General features: G+C 45.0%; 1 protein-coding gene across 2 annotated transcripts in view; it reads right to left on the bottom strand.

Annotated features, from left to right (window-relative positions):
• Positions 1-627: 627 nt before the first annotated feature.
• TUBGCP2 (tubulin gamma complex component 2) overlaps positions 628-18,177 on the bottom strand; it is a 98,492-nt gene continuing 80,942 nt past the window's right edge. The window contains exons 15-19 of one of the 2 annotated variants that reach the window (XR_012851072.1): positions 8,188-8,331; positions 4,291-4,419; positions 4,051-4,214; positions 1,145-2,217; positions 628-1,105 (exon numbers count right to left, since the gene is read on the bottom strand). Coding sequence is in view for 1 of the 2 variants with exons in the window: in XM_075841819.1 (XP_075697934.1) it covers positions 2,106-2,217; positions 4,051-4,214; positions 4,291-4,419; positions 8,188-8,331 (549 nt within the window). In the remaining variant the exon portion in view is untranslated. Of the gene's footprint in view, positions 2,218-4,050; positions 4,215-4,290; positions 4,420-8,187; positions 8,332-18,177 lie in introns of both variants that reach the window. The other variant, XM_075841819.1, reaches the window with a different exon arrangement.

The raw sequence follows: 18,177 nt of genomic DNA on the forward strand, positions 1-18,177 counted from the left end.
AGACCAAGTGGGTGTTGTACAGGGGAGTGACTTGTATTTTGACTATTGTCTGATGATACATTTTGAAGGCGAAACGTTAGATGTGCGGTTTTATAATAAAAAGGATATTTAACACAAACTAAAGATACAATATGCGGACAGTTGAGGAAACATATTTCAGTACCGGAGGAGTGCATGAGTTCATTTGTAAGTCTTCCAAATATAGACACAAAAGTCACTTTCAGACAGATATAAACATTTTGGATGGGTCACCCAAGGCATACACTGATGCCGACCAAGAGAGACCCAGAACCAAGAAAGATGGCGACGACCACTGTCCCATACAATGACTATATAGGATGATTTACCTTTCTGCTGTATTTGCAAACTGTTCTATATTTTCTCTCTCTTTATGTATATATCTCTTTGCTACAGTATTCAGAGACTGTATTTATTACTGCATTTAAATAAACAAACCTTTTTTGTATCGTATACTATTATATATTGATCAGAAATTTTGAAGGAAGGAGAATTAATATTTAACAACATACCTGAAAAAGTAATGTAATATCTGGTAACATTGTTCCAAGGGAAATACATTGGTTGGTTTGATGTGGGATAACAATGTATTAAGCAGAGGGTCAATAATCAAATAAAAAATATGTATTTTGTGTACAACACTTCAATGTTCAGATATAAAGAATATCTTCCATACATTTTACACGTTTATACCGCTGCAAAATATTATACAATTCTCATTACATTGTGTTTAATATAATCCTTCAAAATAAAAACCCCAAACAAGTAGAAAGGTTAGGCTTAAGGGCAGTTCCCACAAAGTTTCTGGACACGTTTTTTGATGCGGAAACCGCACCAAAAAACGGCCGAAAACGCCTCCCATTGATTTCAATGGGAGGCAAAGCCGTTTTTTCCCCATGAGCGGTAAAACAGGTTTGAGGTAAAAAAGAAAGGACATGCCCTATTTTCGGGCGTTTACGTCTGACCTCCCATTGACATCAATGGGAGGCAGAGAAAGCGTATTTTGCTGCGTTTTTTGCCCATGGCGCTCAATGGTCGCGGGCGAAAAACGCAGTGAAAATCGGCGTGCTGGCAGAGCAAAATCTGCCTCAAAATGTTGGAATTTTGAGGCAGATTTTCTGTCTGCAAAAAACTGTGTGAACCCAGCCTTAGATTCCACTGCTTTTCTAAAGGGGTTATATAAATCACAGACATTGGTGACATATCATTAGGACAAGCCACCAATGATCGGCTTTCTTGGTACCCGCATGGATGGCAATGATAGTTAATGACCAAACAAGAGCCGCTGTGAAAAAGCCGAAGCAGAGCCGGCAGGAGTTCTCCTGCAGGACATAAATCTAACCCTTAAAGGGGTTGTCCACTGCCGGACAACTGATGACCTATCCCGGATAGGTCATCAGTATATCATCGGTACGGATCCGACACCGATTAGCTGCTCCGGTGGTCTGCAGGCACCAGATGTTATGGCACATTAGGCAGTTGGCTCCGTACATAGCACAGCGACCGTGCTGCAGAACTACTGCTATTCCGTGTCAGGAGCCAACTGCTTCTGCCGTGTAGGTACGGTGCCCGGAGGCAGCCGGAGCGGCTTAACGGCGCGGGGTCCAGGTGTCAGACTCCCACAGATCATGTACTGATGACCTATTCGGTGGGTAGGTCATCAGTTGTCCGGTAGTGGCCAACCCCTTTAAAACACTTCAATACAAATGTATAAATAAATATAGAAAATACAATTACAATGATCTATAAATGACAGGGCAGGGACCTACTCTCACATTTATGTTCTCAAATGAGAAACTAGAAAAAAACAAAACGGTGAAAACAAGTGGTCATTATGGCATTGACGAACAGCTCGAAAGGAAAAGAAACCCAGTGATCGGGAGGACAGAATATCGATTACATAAGTGTTGACGATGATTAATTTTTCATGCGGAATCTTTGCTCTCGAACTTTCCTCATTTACACCGCTATGATCTCATAAAGCGTTTCTGAAGAACTGCTCATTTATGTATCACATGAGTGCACAGCTCAAGAAGGAAGCGTTTACAGGATCTTCAAATGAGTTCTGGGACTTGGGAGCGCAATAATCACTGGGTGGTCTCGGTTTGTTTTATAGGACGTGTCTGAGGGGGGATCTTTTGGCTTCTTTCTGCAGAGAGTCTCTTCAAACGTTCGGTGTAAAAACCATTAAAATCCAACCTGCAAAACAGTATTAGAATGAGAATTTGGGCACGTGTATTTGAATTAACCCTTTCATGACCAAGGGTCATTGATGCCCCTGTAGCCAGGTCAAATTTTTCATTTGTGATATTATCGTTTAAAGAAGTTCATATCTTTGGAACCGCTTTGAATATCACAACAATTTTTACTTTGTTTTTTTTTTACAAGATTTATGAGGCTTTAATTTTCTGGATTAGTTTAATTTATTCAGTGGTTTTAATTTTTACTATGAGCAGCCAAATCACTAAAAATGTTAAAAAACATCAACACTTTTTTGTAATTTCATCTATCCTGTTTTGCATCAATGTGTCTAAAATTTGAATCCATTTCCCGGCCGTCTTTAGCCGGCATTTGCCATCCGTTTTTCATGGACGTTAAAAAAAAGGATGAATTTTATTCGCTAGGGTTTTTTGTCCCAACCCCCTGAAAACACCACAGTGCCCATGTAGATAGTGACACAATACCACGGTACAATCCACATTGCCCACATAAATAGTGCCCACTGTAAATAGTGCCACAGTTCTCCCTGTAGATAATGCCCACACAGTGCCCACTGTAGATAGTGCCAATATAATGCCACAGTACCCATGTAGGTAGTGCCACACACCATGTATATAGCGCCACCCCCCCTGTAAATGGCACCCCCTTCCTGCAAAAAACACCACTGTAGCTCCCTGTAGGAACGGAATCCCTCTGGATGAAGTTTCCGCTCCTACAGGAAGCCCCTGATGTCTCGGTCCATATATGGATAGTGACACCAGGGCCTTCTCCAGTGACGAAATCCCAGGCACAGAGCGAACTCACACCGGGGATTCCGCTCCTAGAGAGCTGCTGACGTCATTGTCCATAGATGGATAGTGACACCAGGGGCTTCTCCAGTAGCGGAAACCCCGGCCAGATTGTCGGTCGGGGTTTCCGCTCCTAGAGAGCCACTAATGTCACTGTCCAAATGGACAGTGACATCAGGGGCGCTCTCTAGAAGCGGAATCCCTGGCCAGTGCGATCTGCCACCGGGGATTCCGCTCCTAGACTCCGTTCAGGTGGCGCTATCTACAGTGGGGGGTGTGATGCTATCTACAGCCGAGGGTTGCTATCTGCAGGGGGGGGGGGGGTGGCACTATCTAAAGCGGGGATGGAGAGCCGACGGGGGCTCCCTCTAGGAGGGGAATCCTCGGTCAGAGTGCTAGACAGGGATTCCGATGTTGGAGGTAGCTTAGGTAGCACTATCTACAGAGGGTTTTGCGCTGCCTACAGGGGGTTGTCAGTGGCACAATCTACAGTGGGTAGTGTATTACGGCGCTCTCAAAGCTCCGGCCGACATGAGCGTGCAGTGCTCCTCACACTGAAGCATGACTGCACTCATTAAACCAGTTCAAGGCTGTCAACGTTTATACATGTGCTCCTGCACGGGGCATCGGCAGTTAGAACGTATAGCTATATGGCAGCCGTGAAGAGGTTAAACAACTTTAGATCAGTGTGGGTACAGTTGCCCTTTCATACGAAGTTGTCCAAACTAGTCAACCACTGTTCATATACCTTATTAGGAGAAATATACAAAGTCCCCTTCGCTCAGAAACCTCCTGTGTTAGCAAGAGTGGAGAGCCATTGGAAAGGGATTTGTAGGAGCAGGAAAAGTCTGGCTGTCTGGAGCTTCTCCTGGCAATATTAGCAGATTATTGATGGCTCCAGTAGCCGGGGTAGTTTGTTTTGGAAGGAGTTTTCCAGTTGGAAGGGATTATATCACAGCCGGATAATGGCCATATGTGGATAGCTGTGGAAACTTATGTAAAATATATTTACAATATTTCTTACCTATATATGATGTTAATCATGCTGTGCTCGCAGTCATTGGTGCTGTACATACTCAACTTATCAAGCAGGTCCATAAGATGTGTTGAGAAATTGCTATCAAAATTATTGATGGTGGATTCAAAACCAGTTGAAGATTGAAATGCATCAACATGTTCTGCAAGAAACTAAAAAAAAGAAGAGAATAAAAATCAATTAAATGTATTTAGTACTTTCCTGAGGATGCATATATTTACCATTTACCTTAGAAGTGAGCTTCTTTTTCATAGCCTCTTCTGTTTTCTCACTTTGCGTGGGGGGGCCCATCATTGTGCCATGCTCCAATGTCAAGCGCTCCATCTCTGTCTGCACCTGCATGCTCTGTGTAAACCTCTGAGAAAGAGATAGATTCAAGAAAATTAAAAACATACTAAACATAGGGAATGCACAAAAAATAAAAATATACCTCAACAATTCCTCCCTATGGGCCTGTTCACACAGATATTTTTTGACACTTTGACGTGGAAACCGCATTGGAAAACGAGCCAAAAAATGTCCGAAAACGCCTCCCATTGATTTCAATGGGAGGCAAAGGCTTTTTTTCCCCACGAGCAGTAAAACCGGCTCGAGGGAAAAAGAAGCGACATGCCCTATATTCGGGCGTTTACGTCTCTTACCTCCCATTGACATCAATGGGAGGTAGAGAAAGCGTTTTTTTGCTGCGTTTTTGCCTGCGGCGCTCAATGGCCTTCTCAATCTCTTCTTCTACTTTGTTGCCATCTGTATAATATTACAATTTAAACGGAGAAATATATCAAATAAATCTTCTCTGTGTTCCCCAGGAGATCAGCCATGCCCTCCTCCTCATTATCCTGTGTTTGGCTGTAGGACAACTGGCTGGAGCAGGAACCCTCCCCCTTCTGCCCTGTCTGCAGTAGGACAAAAAGCTTAAAGGAAAGGTGTCACGAAAAAAAAAAATTTGATATCAATTTGCATTTAGTGTTTTATTATAAAATCTTTTATTTATTTATGTGTGTGTTTGTTTTTTACTTTTTTCTAACTTTTACTTCACTATGGGGGCTGCCATTTTGTTTTTCATCTCTGTATGTGTCGATTAACGACACATACAGAGATGGAATACGGCAGCTACAGTGCATAGGAGTTAATGAACGGGAGCCGTTCCATTGACTTTGCTCTATGGCTCTGTCCTGCGCAGACGCAGGTCAGAGTCACACAGAGCAGAGCAGCTGTTTGCAGGGAGAGAGCAGGCGCCATCTTGAAGACCAGCTGCACTGCAGGTAAGATGTGTGTCTCTGCATGTCCCACTCCCTACCTCACAGACCCCCGCTCTCGTGACCCCCGACGGGCCCCCCCCCACCCGACGGGCCCCCCTCCCTCCCTTGTGTGAAGGACACACGATGAAACTGTACTGGGAAAGCCCCGAATGGTAAATCTCTCCAGTTGTGCTGAGACTGTTTGGGGATGTGACTAATGAACCTCTCAGTCTCAGCACAATTAGAGAGATTTATCGTTCAGGGGTCTGGGAAAGCTGGGTGACCACCATTACCCCTCCTACTGGAGTGTGAGAGGTTCATTAGTCACATCCCCAAACACACTCCACTAGGAGGAGTAATGGTGGTCACCCAGCTTTCCCAGACGCAGATATAACCAGGAAAGGGCTGGATGGACGGGCTGAGGGTGCACAGGGTTTTTGGTGACCCCCTCTGTCATGTGATCGGACCTAGGTTACCGGTTCATCAGACGGGGTTCATGTGACTATAACTCTGTCCATAACAAGAGACAGTGCACTCAGGACAAGCCCTGCCCTCATCCCGTAGTTGTGGTTCTGTCTGCGGTGATGGCGGTGGGTGGCTCTGACACCCGCCTCCCCCGTCGGGTCATCTCAGGACAGAAGGGGTGTCCGGATTGGAGACACAGCACCGCACCTGTCCTCAGGTTTTGTCTGGTATTGCAGTTCACCTCCATTGAAGTGAATAGGACAGAGCTGTAATACCACACACGACCTGAGGACAGGTGCGGCGCCATGTTTTCCTGGACGACCCCTTTAAGACTTTTCCCGTGTGTGTGTGAGGCAGAGTGGAGTGTGCACGGGCGCCGCTGATACTTCATAGCCGCTTATCAGCTGTTTTGAAGAATCAGCGGCGAGCACCCCCCCCCCCCCCACACACACACACTCACACACAAATCCCCCAAACACGCAAAATCAAGTGTAATCAAGCGTTTTTTATGTGGTTTTTTTGCACGTAAAATGTGCAAAAAAATAAACATGTCAAATACACGGCGTGTGAACCGGTCAACTGAAAAGTCATTCACTTCACTTTCATCATTCTAAGGCTGGGCTCACACTACCTATTTTCAGGCGTAAACGAGGCGTTTTACGCCTCGATTTACGCCTGAAAAGACGGCTCCAATACGTCGGCAAACATCTGCCCATTCATTTGAATGGGTTTGCCGACGTACTGTGCCGACGACCTGTAATTTTACGCGTCGCTGTCAAAAGACGGCGTGTAAAATAACAGCCTCGGCAAAGAAGTGCAGGACACTTCTTGGGACGTAATTTGAGCCGTTTTTCATTGAATTCAATGAAGAACAGCTCCATATTACGACCATAATTGACGCCTCGCAAAACGCGAGTACGAGCAATTACGTCTGAAATGACGGAGCTGTTTTCTCCTGAAAACAGCTCCGTCATTTCAGAGGTAAATGCAGTTAGCGTGTGCACATACCCTAGGGGTATGTTCACATACAATGTTTTCAGCTGAAAAATCGGAAGCAGAACGCCTACAAGCATCTGCCCATTGTTTTCAATGGGAAATACGGCGTTCTGTTCCGACAGGGCGTTTTTTTACGTGGTAGTTTTCCAAAAACGGCACGTAAAAAGACACCCGACCAAAATGAAGTGCACATCACTTCTTGGGACGTTTTTGGAGCCGTTTTTCATTGACTTTATAGAAAAACAGCTCCAAAAACGGCCGTTAAAAAACGCGAGTTTGATTAAATAATGGCTGAAAATCAGGAGCGGTTTTCCCTGTTTAGTAAGCGTGTGAACATACACTTAGCCTTTTGGTGTGTCCTAGAACTTCTTCCAGCTGCAGAATCACACCCAATATGGCTGCCGGACACTGCTTAGCAATTTGAAGACACCTTTACCTGGCTTGTGAGAGGGGGGGTGAGGTTCCCTCCCACATTTACAGCAGCTGTGAGTCAGGTTGCTTTGCCTTATTCACCTTGCTGTAATTCTAGGAAGTGCTCCCCCTGGTGGCCAACATTGGAAAACATGTCAAATTATTATTTAATTTTTAATACTTTCCACCATAGGGAAAAAAAATAAAAAATACAGCAAAAAACGTAAAAAATATAATAGAAATAAGTAACGACACTTAAAAAAAAAAGGTTTAATTTGCGACACATTCCCTTTAAGTCAGTTGTTCCACAGCTGAAAATCAGCAGGAGACTAAGCTGTGTTCTCTGATGGATTTCTACAAGACTGTTTGTTTGTGGATAAATAAAACTGTAGAGGGCACAATAAATATTACTTGTACAAATTTTTTTTTTTAATATTTACTAGATTACTGTTGATGGGTCGTTGATCCAGGGATTTATTATGAAAGCCTTATCGGAGTTGGGAAGGAATTTTCCCCGAAGATGAGTAAATTTTGTCTTTTGCCTAATGAGCGTTTAGCCTTCCTCCGGATCAATATTGCAAAATAATAGGCTGAACTGGATAGACATGTGTGTTTTTTTGGCCTTACAAACTATGATACTTTGACCATGAAAATGTAATAAATCCTACAGAATGACAGACAGTGGGGACAAATATATCTCCAATTTACGTTGATCATATATTTCTAGGTTTAGTGTTCCTCTAAAATACATCAATGTGGTGCAGACAATGTCAATGAATGTGACTTCTCTATAATAAACACACACGACATTTGTTGTTGCTTTGTTTGTTTGATACATATTTTCGGTAGTAGAGTCAGCGCTGAGATTTTCTTCTTTTTTACGGTGTGTGTAATTTCATATCAGGTAACATGTCGCGCATATACCGAAGCAAATCAGCCTCTATAAGTAATAACCCGGGAGATCTTAATTTATTTTAATGAAAAAAAAACCTTGAAGCCGGTCTGCAGTACGTACCTGCATGCAGTTGGTGAACATAACACAAACGGACATAAGCTTTGAGAAGATCTTAAGAAGCTCTGGGTTGGTAAGCATGCAATCCTTCAAACAGTTGTCAAGGAAACTTGTGTGGTGACCAAGTACGTCATCTATGTTCGAAGCCTGAGGAAAAAAAAAAAAAAAAAAAAAAACAATTTATGAAAGAGATAACTTTTTCTAAGACCTGCTATTCTCGAGTATCGTAATGAAAATAAACGGTTAACGCAGCATCGGCATGGGTTTATGAGGGATCGGTCTTGTCAAACCAATCTGATCAGTTTCTATGAGGAGGTAAGTTCTAGACTGGACCTGGGTAAGGCTGTGGATGTGGTGTATCTAGACTTTTCAAAGGCGTTTCATACCGTGCCGCATATAAGGTTGGTATATAAAATGAAAATGCTGGGACTGGGGAAAAATATGTGTAATTGGGTCAACAACTGACTTAGTCTTCGTGCACACTTCCATCACCGTTTTCACAGCCGTTTTTGACGGGTCCGTTATCCCGTTTTAGCGGCCGTGTGATTTCCGTGTGCACTCCGTGTTTCCGTTTCCGAGCACGGTACTGTCCAGGGTGCTGAAAGAGCAGGGTTGTTTAGCGCTAGTCACTGTACAGGGTGCTGAAAGAGTTAATGGGCTGCACTGATGGGCGGTAACTCTTTCAGCACTCTGGACAGTGACTAGCGCTGAAGAACGACCACGCTTTTATGAAATAAAAAAATCAGTTCATACTTACAAAGAAATCCCTGCATTTTCCTCCTGTCCGGCCTCCTGGGATGACGTTTCATCCATGTCACCGCTGCAGCCAATCACAGGCTGTAGTGGCGGTCACACAAGTCTGGATGACGTCAGAAGGCCGGCCTCCAGGGATGACGCTTCATCTCACGTGACCGCCTCTGCAGCCAATCACAGGCTGCCGCGTCATACAGGAAGGTCGGACTGGAGGAAGAAGAGGGACTCGTCACCAAGACAACGACCGGGGTAAGTATGAACTGCTTTTTATTTTATTTTTAATCAGCAGCCTCTTCTCTCTATCAGTGATTGCTAGAGACAAGTGGCTGCCGATTAGTGTAATATATCTGACATGTACTTCTGCCCGCCCGTCCGTTGCTAGGCAACGGCTCCGTCACACACGGACGCCTTCCGTGTGCCTTCAGTTTTTTTGACGGCCCCATTGACTTGCATGGGCCTCACGGTCACGGAATCTCGGACCAAAGTAGGACATGCTCTACTTTTGTCGGAACGGAGCAACGGGACCGTCAAAAAAACTGAAGTGTGCATGGCCCCATTGAAATGAATGGGTCAGGGTGCTAGCCGTCAGAAAAACGGCCAGCACCCTGAAGAAAAACACTGAAGTGTGCACTAGGCCTTAGTCATACAAAACAGAGGGTGGTTATTAGCACCTTAACGCCCTGTGACGTACTATTATGGCATCGCGTTGACAGCCTCCTGTGTCTACAGACACCGTTTTAAAGCAGTGATAGCTGCTGTCCAGGACAGCAGACGATCACTGCTTAACGCCGAGGGACCCATCGTAGCGGTCCCTCAGCGGCGATCGTTGCGACAGGTCAGTCAGTCACACCATCTTTTTGGGCATTTTTTTTATAATCGAATACTTTTAATTTATTTTTTTTTGTAATCCCCTCTGATAAGTATTATTTTTTTGTGATCTTGTGTTCTGATCAGTGACTTCGCCGTCACCGATTGCCTAATACAAGCCGTGCTCTTGTTTTATTTATTTTGTTATAAAAAAAATATATAAAATTAAAAAAAAAATATATAACACAAAAAAAATATATCGTTTAGTTTTGCTAGTGACGCAGCAAATGCCTCTTCTGCACACCCTCGCGGATCAGTAACATCACTGTTAGGGTATGGTCACACGGCTTATTTACGGACGTAATTCGGGCGTTTTACACCTAGATTTTGGTCCGAAAATGCGCCTCGATAGCGTTGGCAAACATCTGCCCATTCATTAGAATGGGTCTTACGATGTTCTGTGCACACGGTAAAAAAGACGCCCGCGTCAAAGAAGTGCCTGTCAATTCTTCAGACGTAAATGGAGCCGTTTTCCATGGACTCCATGGAAAAACAGCTCCATTTACGTCCGTAATGGACGCAGCAAAATAGCGCCTCAACATGCCATTACGGCTGAAATTACGGTGCTGTTTTCTCCTGAAAACAGCCCCGTAATTTCAGCCGTTACGAACGCTGCCGTGTGAACATACCCTAACTGATCGCCTAATACAAGCCATTCTCTAGGTTTTTTTCTGAGAACTTTTTTTTGTTACAAAACCCCCCCAAAACTGAAAAAAATAAATAAATAAAAATAAATAAATATATATATATATATATATATATATATATATATATATATATATATAGTTTAGTAGGTTTTGCTAGTGACGCATACAGGGCCAGCCTTAGGGGTGTGCGACCTGTGCCATTGCACAGGGCGCTTCACTCTAGCAGGGGGAAGGGGCCGCTGAACTGGCTCCCTCCCCCTGCTTGTGTTTCAGAAGCGCCCGGGCCTCAGCAGCGGCTTTTTCGCCTGGGCGCTTCTTCTCTCAGTGGCGTCGCTACTGCTATAGCAGCCATAGTGGCTGCTAGCGGCAAAACACCGGGCATGAGGGCGCCCGTGCCACCCATCCTTAGGACGCAGATACAATTGAACACTTTAGCAGAGCAGGAAAGCATCTCCCTGCTCTGCTATCTACTAGGCCAGTAGTTCCTAACTAGGGTGCCGTGAGAACCCTCCAGGGGTGCCGCAACACTCCTCTGAACAACGGCCGTGCTTTCGGTCCTCCTCCTCATAGCAAGCGCAGCCCCTTGGGGATAACACCCCCACTGCAACCCCCACCTGCCCTTCCTGTACATAGTGCCACTATAGCTCCCTAAAGTAGCGGAATCCCCCTTGGTCGGAGGAGGAGGGACAGAGGGCGATTCCCCTCCTTCAGGGAGCTACAGTGGCACAATCTACAGGAAGGGGGAGGGGTGCTACCTACAAGGGGGCAGCGTGGCACAACCTACAAGGGGGCAGTGTGGCACAACCTACAAGGGGGAAGCGTGGCACAACCTACAAGGGGGAAGCGTGGCACAACCTACAAGGGGGCAGCGTGGCACAACCTACAAGGGGGCAGCATGGCACAACCTACAAGGGGGCAGCGTGGCACAACCTACAAGGGGGCAGCGTGGCACTACCTATAGGGGGTTTCTGTGAATGGTGGGCTGAGTAAGGCAATACCCCACAATGGTTTTCCACAGATATGCAATTTCAGTGCCCAATGTGTTGTGCCCAGTTTGTACCACCAGAGACACACACCCCATAAATTGTTAAGCGGGTTCTCCAGAATACAGTAATACCCCATATGTGGTCATAAATTGCCGTTTGGGCACACTGCCAGGCTCAGAAGGACCGCCATGTGACTTTTGAAGCGCAGATTTTGCTTGGTGTTTTACTGGTATTTCAGCTTATAATGTGGGAACATATGTAAGCTGGGCGGAGTACATCAGGGTATATGTAAGCTGTGCGGAGTACATCAGGGTGTATGTAAGCTGTGCGGAGTACATCAGGGTATATGTAAACTGTGCGGAATACATCAGGGTATACGTAAGCTGGGAGGAGTACATCAGGGTATATGTAAACTGGGAGGAGTACATCAGGGTATATGTAAGCTGGGCGGAGTACATCAGGGTATATGTAAGCTGTGAGGAGTACATCAGGGTATATGTAAGCTGGGCGGAGTACATCAAGGTATATGTAATCTGTGCGGAGTACATCAGGGTATATGTAAGCTGTGCGGAGTACATCAGGGTATATGTAAGATGTGAGGAGTACATCAGGGTATATGTAATATGTGAGGAGTACATCAGGGTATATGTAAGCTGCTGTGGAGTACATCAGGGTATATGTAATATGTGAGGAGTACATCAGGGTATATGTAAGCTGGGCGGAGTACATCAAGGTATATGTAAGCTGTGCGGAGTACATCAGGGTATATGTAAGCTGTGCGGAGTACATCAGGGTGTATGTAATATGTGAGGAGTACATCAGGGTATATGTAAGCTGTGCGGAATACATCAGGGTATATGTAAGCTGTGCGGAGTACATCAGGGTATATGTAAGCTGTGCTGTGAGGAGTACATCAGGGTATATGTAATATGTGAGGAGTACATCAGGTTATATGTAATATGTGAGGAGTACATCAGGTTATATGTAATCTGTGCGGAGTACATCAGGGTATATGTAATCTGTGCGGAGTACATCAGTGTATATGTAAGCTGGGAGGAGTACATCAGGGTAAGCTGGGCGGAGTACATCAGGGTATATGTAAACTGTGCGGAGTACATCAGGGTATATGTAAGCTGGGCGGAGTACATCAGGGTATATGTAAGCTGGGAGGAGTACATCAGGGTATATGTAAGCTGGACGGAGTACATCAGGGTATATGTAAACTGGGAGGAGTACATCAGGGTATATGTAATATGTGAGGAGTACATCAGGGTATATGTAATATGTGAGGAGTACATCAGGGTATATGTAAGCTGTGAGGAGTACATCAGGTTATATGTAATATGTGAGGAGTACATCAGGTTATATGTAATCTGTGCGGAGTACATCAGGGTATATGTAATCTGTGCGGAGTACATCAGTGTATATGTAAGCTGGGAGGAGTACATCAGGGTAAGCTGGGCGGAGTACATCAGGGTATATGTAAACTGTGCGGAGTACATCAGGGTATATGTAAGCTGGGCGGAGTACATCAGGGTATATGTAAGCTGGGCGGAGTACATCAGGGTATATGTAAGCTGGGCGGAGTACATCAGGGTATATGTAAACTGGGCGGAGTACATCAGGGTATATGTAAGCTGGGAGGAGTACATCAGGGTATATGTAAGCTGGGCGGAGTACATCAGGGTATATGTAAACTGGGAGGAGTACATCAGGGTATATGTAAGCTGGGCGGAGTACATCAGGGTATATGTAAACTGGGAGGAGTACATCAGGGTATATGTAAGCTGGGCGGAGTACATCAGGGTATATGTAAGCTGGGCGGAGTACATCAGTGTATATGTAAGCTGGGAGGAGTACATCAGGGTAAGCTGGGCGGAGTACATCAGGGTATATGTAAACTGTGCGGAGTACATCAGGGTATATGTAAGCTGGGCGGAGTACATCAGGGTATATGTAAGCTGGGCGGAGTACATCAGGGTATATGTAAGCTGGGCGGAGTACATCAGGGTATATGTAAACTGGGAGGAGTACATCAGGGTATATGTAAGCTGGGCGGAGTACATCAGGGTATATGTATACTGGGCGGAGTACATCAGGGTATATGTAATATGTGCGGAGTACATCAGGGTATATGTAAGCTGTGTGGAGTGCATCAGGGTATATGTAAGCTGGGCGGAGTACATCAGGGTATATGTAAACTGGGAGGAGTACATCAGGGTATATGTAAGCTGTGCGGAGTACATCAGGGTATATGTAATCTGTGCGGAGTACATCAGTGTATATGTAAGCTGGGAGGAGTACATCAGGGTAAGCTGGGCGGAGTACATCAGGGTATATGTAAACTGTGCGGAGTACATCAGGGTATATGTAAGCTGGGCGGAGTACATCAGGGTATATGTAAGCTGGGCGGAGTACATCAGGGTATATGTAAGCTGGGCGGAGTACATCAGGGTATATGTAAACTGGGCGGAGTACATCAGGGTATATGTAAGCTGGGAGGAGTACATCAGGGTATATGTAAGCTGGGCGGAGTACATCAGGGTATATGTAAACTGGGAGGAGTACATCAGGGTATATGTAAGCTGGGCGGAGTACATCAGGGTATATGTAAGCTGGGAGGAGTACATCAGGGTATATGTAAGCTGGGCGGAGTACATCAGGGTATATGTAAGCTGGGCGGAGTACATCAGGGTATATGTAAGCTGGGCGGAGTACATCAGGGTATATGTAAACTGGGAGGAGTACATCAGGGTATATGTAAGCTGGGCGGAGTACATCAGGGTATATGTATACTGGGCGGAGTACATCAGGGTATATGTAATATGTGCGGAGTACATCAGGGTATATGTAAGCTGTGTGGAGTGCATCAGGGTATATGTAAGCTGGGCGGAGTACATCAGGGTATATGTAAGCTGGGCGGAATACATCAGGTCATAATAGAATGATGTAATAATGGGGTGAATGAATAATCCATGGATTGGTGTGGCTTTGAACCAATCCTTTAGGCCTCATTTACACGAGCGTATTATACGCGCGTGCTTTTCACGCGTGTCGTACGCACCTATAATAGTCTATGGGGCTGTTTAGACGATGCGTGAATTTTGCGCAGCGTGAGTGCGTTGCGTAAAACTCACGACATGTTCTATATTCTTGCGTTTTTCACGCAACACGCACCCATTGACTTCAATGGGTGCGTGAAAACAACGCATGCCACACTGACGGTCCTGCGTTGCATGCGCGAAAATCACGCAAGAGCTGTCAAAAGGATGAATGTAAACAGAAAAGCACCACGTGCTTTTCTGGTTACAAACATCCAAACGGAGTGTCAAATTAGAGATGAGCGCACCGAACTTCACCGGGTCCGGCCGAACTCGTTTTAACCGAACCCGGCAAAAAATGTTCGGGTACGCGACGTCAGGAGACAGTCACTGCCCACGGTGCTGAAAGACTTAAACTGTTTCAGCACCATGGACAGTGACTTTCGATCACAATATACATATACGTGTAAAAAAAAAAAGAAGTTCTGACTTACCGATAACTCCCGGCTTCTTCCTCCAGTCCGACCTCCCGGGATGACAATTCAGGCCAAGTGACAGCTGCAGCCAATCACAGGCCAAGCACAGGCTGCAGCCAATCACAGGCTGCAGCGGTCTCATGGCCTGCCGCGTCATCCTGGGAGGTGGGGCCGGATGACAAGAGAGGGACGCGTCACCAAGGCAACGGCCGGGAGACCGGACTGGAGGAAGCAGGCAGTTCATGGTAAGTGTGAACGTCTTTTTTTATTCACAGGTTGGTGTATATTGTGATCGGCATTCACTGTCGAGGGTGCTGAAAGAGTTACTGCCGATCAGTTAGCTCTTTCAGCACCTTGGACAGTGACGGCCGTCGACTACCTCATCTCTATGATGGCGGCTGCGCGAAAATCACGCAGCCGCGCATCATACACGGATGACACACGGAGCTGTCAATTGCCTTTTGCGCACGCAAAACGCAGCGTTTTTTTGCGTGCGCAAAACGCACACGCTCGTGTAAATGAGGCCTTATACACAGGCCGGGTTTATTGGGTATTATACAGAATATCTGCGCTCCAGTGTTGACTAATCTCTGACTTCTTCACTTGCCCTATAAGCAGCACAAGGCCCTAAAGTTTCCTCATCTCCGCTGCATCTACAGGGTCCACCTGTGGGGTCCAGCAAATGATGATGTGGGGTATTTAGTGAAATTCTACTGGACCTAAAAATGAGTCTGGGCCGTCATTTAGCATCATTGCGTTTTGAGAGTCATAACGTGTTATTTCTCCGGTGACGGAGCTGTGTGAGGGCGCGTTTTTTGTGGAACGAGTTGTAATTTTTATTGGTTCCATTTTGGGGTACATGCGATTTTTTTTTTATCACTATTTATTCCATTTTTTGGGAGATGAGGAAACCAAAAAACAGCAATGCTAGCACGGTTTTGTTTTTATATTTTTTTTACAGTGTTCACCGTGCAGTATAAACAACATGTTAACTTCATTCTGTGGGTCGATACGATTACAGCGACACCAAATTTATATTGTTTTTTTACGTTTCACTACTTTCCCACTATAAAAATACTTTTTTCTGTTGTTCATCGTGCGGTAAAAATAACGTGATATTTTTATAGATCAGGCTGTTCCGAACGCGGCGATACCTATTATGTATAGTTTTTTTTCCATGTTTTCATTTTTTTCTAATTATAAAGGAGTTGATCAGGGAAACAAGGGGATTGTTGTTTTTATTAGTTAAAACTTTTAATTTCTTTATTTTTCTTTAACATTTTTTTTTTTTTTTTACCTATTTCACTTCTACTGATCCCTGTACAATACACTGCACTACTTATGTATGTACTTATGTAGTGCAGTGTATTGTAACTGTCATTCTTCATCTGACAGTTAGGCCGGATTCACACGAGCGTGTTCGGTCCGTGATATACGGTCTGCAGGTGGGCTGCATTTCCCGGACCGAACACAGTGCAGGGAGCCGGGCTCCTAGCATCATCGTTATCTATGATGCTAGGAGTCCCTGCCTATCCACGGAACTACTATCCCGTACTGAAAACATGTTTTCAGTATGGGACAGTTTTCCTGCAGCGAGGCAGCGACACCTAGCGTCATAGATAACGATGACGATAAGAGCCCAGCTCCCTGCAGTGTGCTCAGTCCGGGAAATATTGCCGACATACGGACAGTATATCCCGGACTGAACACGCTCGTGTGAATCCGGCCTTAGCGTATTAGGTCCTGCCTCGGGCAGGACTTAATAGGCTTCTGTACCTGGGCAACCAGGAAACCTAGCAACGGCTGCCTGGTTGCCATAGCAACCATCGCGGGGGGCCGGGGGTACAGAGGGAGCCCCCTCCCACTGTCAACCACTTCAATGCGACGGACGCCATTGACAGCCACATTGAAGGGGTTAAACAGCGGCGATAGGCGGTAACTGCCGTCGCCGCCGTTGCAGCGGGATGTCAGCTGTGTATGACAGCTGTGACAGCCGGTGAAGATGAAACACGCACAGCTCCTGTGCCCGCTTCATCTACAGGGCGTGACTGTACGCCCTTGTGCGGGAATGCACTTTGAATCTGGACGTACAGTCACACCAAGTAGTGGGAAGGGGCTAAACAGGCTCTGTCCCCAGTTTATAAGTGCCCTATCTCCTACCTAATCTGATAGTCGCTGTAATGTAGATAACCGTTTTTTTGTTGTTTTTTTTTTAAAAACGTTTATATTTAACTGAGTTATGACTATTTTCCGTTTTATGCTAATTTTTTCTAAATGTCCAACTGGGTGTTTTTTTTCAAACTTTTGAGCATGTGGCCGTTGTAAAGAGAAGTGTATGACGCTGACCAATCAGCGTCATACACTTCTCTTCATTCATGTTCAGCTGTACAAAAAACGCTGTAAAAAACCGCCCAGTTGGCAAATTTAGTTTCATGTGGATATATGTAAGGTTATACACTTGAACCGAGGAAACACATTTTACAATTATGTATTAAATGGTAAAATACTGGGTAAAACTACTACTGAAAAAGATTTGGGGATATTGGTGGACAATACATTTACCTTTAGCAACCAGTGCCAGGCAGCTGCTGCCAAGGCAAATAAAATCATGGGATGGATCAAAAGGAGGCATAGATGCTCATGACAAGAACATAATTTTGCCTCTATACAAATCACTTGTCAGGCCATACATGGAATATTGTGCATAATTTTGGGCACCTGTGTATAAGGACATGTCTGAACTAGAACAGGTGAAAATAAGGGTGACCGAGGTAGTTAAGAGAATGGGTGTATTGCAGTAGGGATGTCACGATACCAGAATTTGGACTTCGATACAGATACTTTGTGTAGGATTTCGATACCAAAACGATACTTTGCCAACAATAAAAAAAAAAGTTCCTCCATTTTCTGATGAGGCGCGAGGTGTAATGAATTTAACCTCCATGCACCTCAGATTAATAGTAATTAACCCCATCATGTTTCTCAGTCATAATGGGTTAATGTGTAAGGTACAGGATGGGGTTAATAACTATTAATGTGAGACGCATGGATGTTAAATTCATCGCACCTCATGCCCCACAATAAGTGATAGAAAGCAGTTTTTATTTTATTTTTTACAGCGTACACATCGTAAATGACACAAAAAAATTGTTGTGCAGGTTATTACGGCCGCGCCAATACCGAATATGTGTATATTTTATGTATTGAAACTTGTTTTAATGTT

The sequence above is a fragment of the Rhinoderma darwinii genome, chromosome 11 (assembly GCF_050947455.1).
Source record: "Rhinoderma darwinii isolate aRhiDar2 chromosome 11, aRhiDar2.hap1, whole genome shotgun sequence".
NCBI lineage: Eukaryota > Metazoa > Chordata > Amphibia > Anura > Rhinodermatidae > Rhinoderma > Rhinoderma darwinii.